The 1322-nt window shown below is 56.3% G+C and overlaps 1 protein-coding gene across 1 annotated transcript in view; it reads left to right on the top strand.

The window, feature by feature from the left end:
• LOC104466621 (cyclic AMP-dependent transcription factor ATF-7-like) overlaps positions 1 to 921 on the top strand; it is a gene marked incomplete at both ends in the record, with an annotated part of 3900 nt that extends 2979 nt beyond the window's left edge. Inside the window, 2 exons of the mRNA XM_010080120.1 lie at positions 4 to 77; positions 874 to 921. Of these exons, the coding sequence (XP_010078422.1) occupies positions 4 to 77; positions 874 to 921 (122 nt within the window). The remainder of the gene's footprint in view (positions 1 to 3; positions 78 to 873) is intronic.
• Between the last annotated feature and the right edge of the window lie 401 nt (positions 922 to 1322).

The following is a 1322-nucleotide window of genomic DNA, read 5'->3' on the forward strand; positions in this document are numbered from 1 at the left end:
AAGAGCCGGTGGAGGTGGATTCCTCGCCGCCGGATAGTCCTGCGTCTAAGCCGCCGTCGCCACAGAACAAGGAGAAGGTAGGTCTCCGCGACTGTCTGCCCTGCGGAGGTATCGCTCTCTCCTTCTCCGGATGAGAACAAGGTGGTTTTTTTTCTGCCTGATTTGGGCTTGTGAGGTTCTTTTAGAAAGAAATAGAAAATCTTGGTTCGCTAAAATCCACGTTTGCTGCCCTTAAGTCTCCCTGTGGATCTGGCTGACGCAGAACATCTCGCTGGAAGGCTTTTCCAGCAGGGTGAAGGTGAAAAATAAGTAAAAACATCCTCTCCGAGAGCAGATCCCCGTGTCCCGGGGTGATTCGGAGCAGATGAGTCCAGGTGACACCGTCTCCATCCCTCTAGAGCCTCCAGCTGGGGCTGGGGCGGGGATTCGGAGAGGGGGGGGCAAAAAAAAACCAGTCTGAATTTCTGCGCCCCAGTCCCTGCCCTGCCACCAAACCAGCGTGCCTTTGGGTACGTCACTCCATTCCGTGCCTCGATTTCTGCGGCGAAACCGCCTTAATTTTCACCAAATTGCTTTTAAGCCATCGGAAGGAAGAGACAGGCAGATGGAGGTGGGATATTGGGATGAAACGTTTTCCGGTGCCGGGGGGTGAGGCAGTGGCCCAGGTTGCCCAGAGATGCCCCATCCCTGGAGGGGTTCAAGGCCAGGCTGGATGAGGCTTTGGGCAACCTGGGCTAGTGGGAGGGGTCCCTGGGCTAGTGGGGGTGGCACTGGGTGGGCTTTGGGGTCCCTTCCCCCCCAAATCCTTCTGGGATTCCATGATTACGAAGCCCATAATTAACCGTGTGTCTCCTTTTTGTCGATCTTCCCCAGGAGATCCCCTCCAAGCCCGTCATCATCTCGACGCCCACTCCCACCATCGTGCGTCCCGGCTCGCTGCCCCTCCACCAAAAACCCCCCCCCCCCCCCTGCCGTCCCCAACCTCCGTCATCACCCAGGCCCCCCCTTCCAACAGGCAGCTCGGGTAAGTACCGAGCAGGGAAACGTGTGCTGAGGACTTTTTTTTTTTTTTTTTTTTTTCCTCTCGTCAGGCTTCCTGGGCAGTAATTAGGTCCCTCAATAAGTTTCCCTGATTGTCAGAACAAGCGAGGTGCCGCCGTTCCCGCTGCGGCTGCTTGGGCATAAGGACCTCGTTGGCAGCACCGTCAACAGGAGCGCAATGGGGTGGAAGTGCAGAAAACAGGAACTAATTGTCGTAGCGTAACGAAACGAGGCGAAACTCACCGCGGGGAGAAATTAAACCCAATCCCCAAACACGGTGA

This window comes from Pterocles gutturalis, unplaced genomic scaffold (genome assembly GCF_000699245.1).
Source record: "Pterocles gutturalis isolate BGI_N339 unplaced genomic scaffold, ASM69924v1 scaffold209, whole genome shotgun sequence".
Classification (NCBI taxonomy): domain Eukaryota; kingdom Metazoa; phylum Chordata; class Aves; order Pterocliformes; family Pteroclidae; genus Pterocles; species Pterocles gutturalis.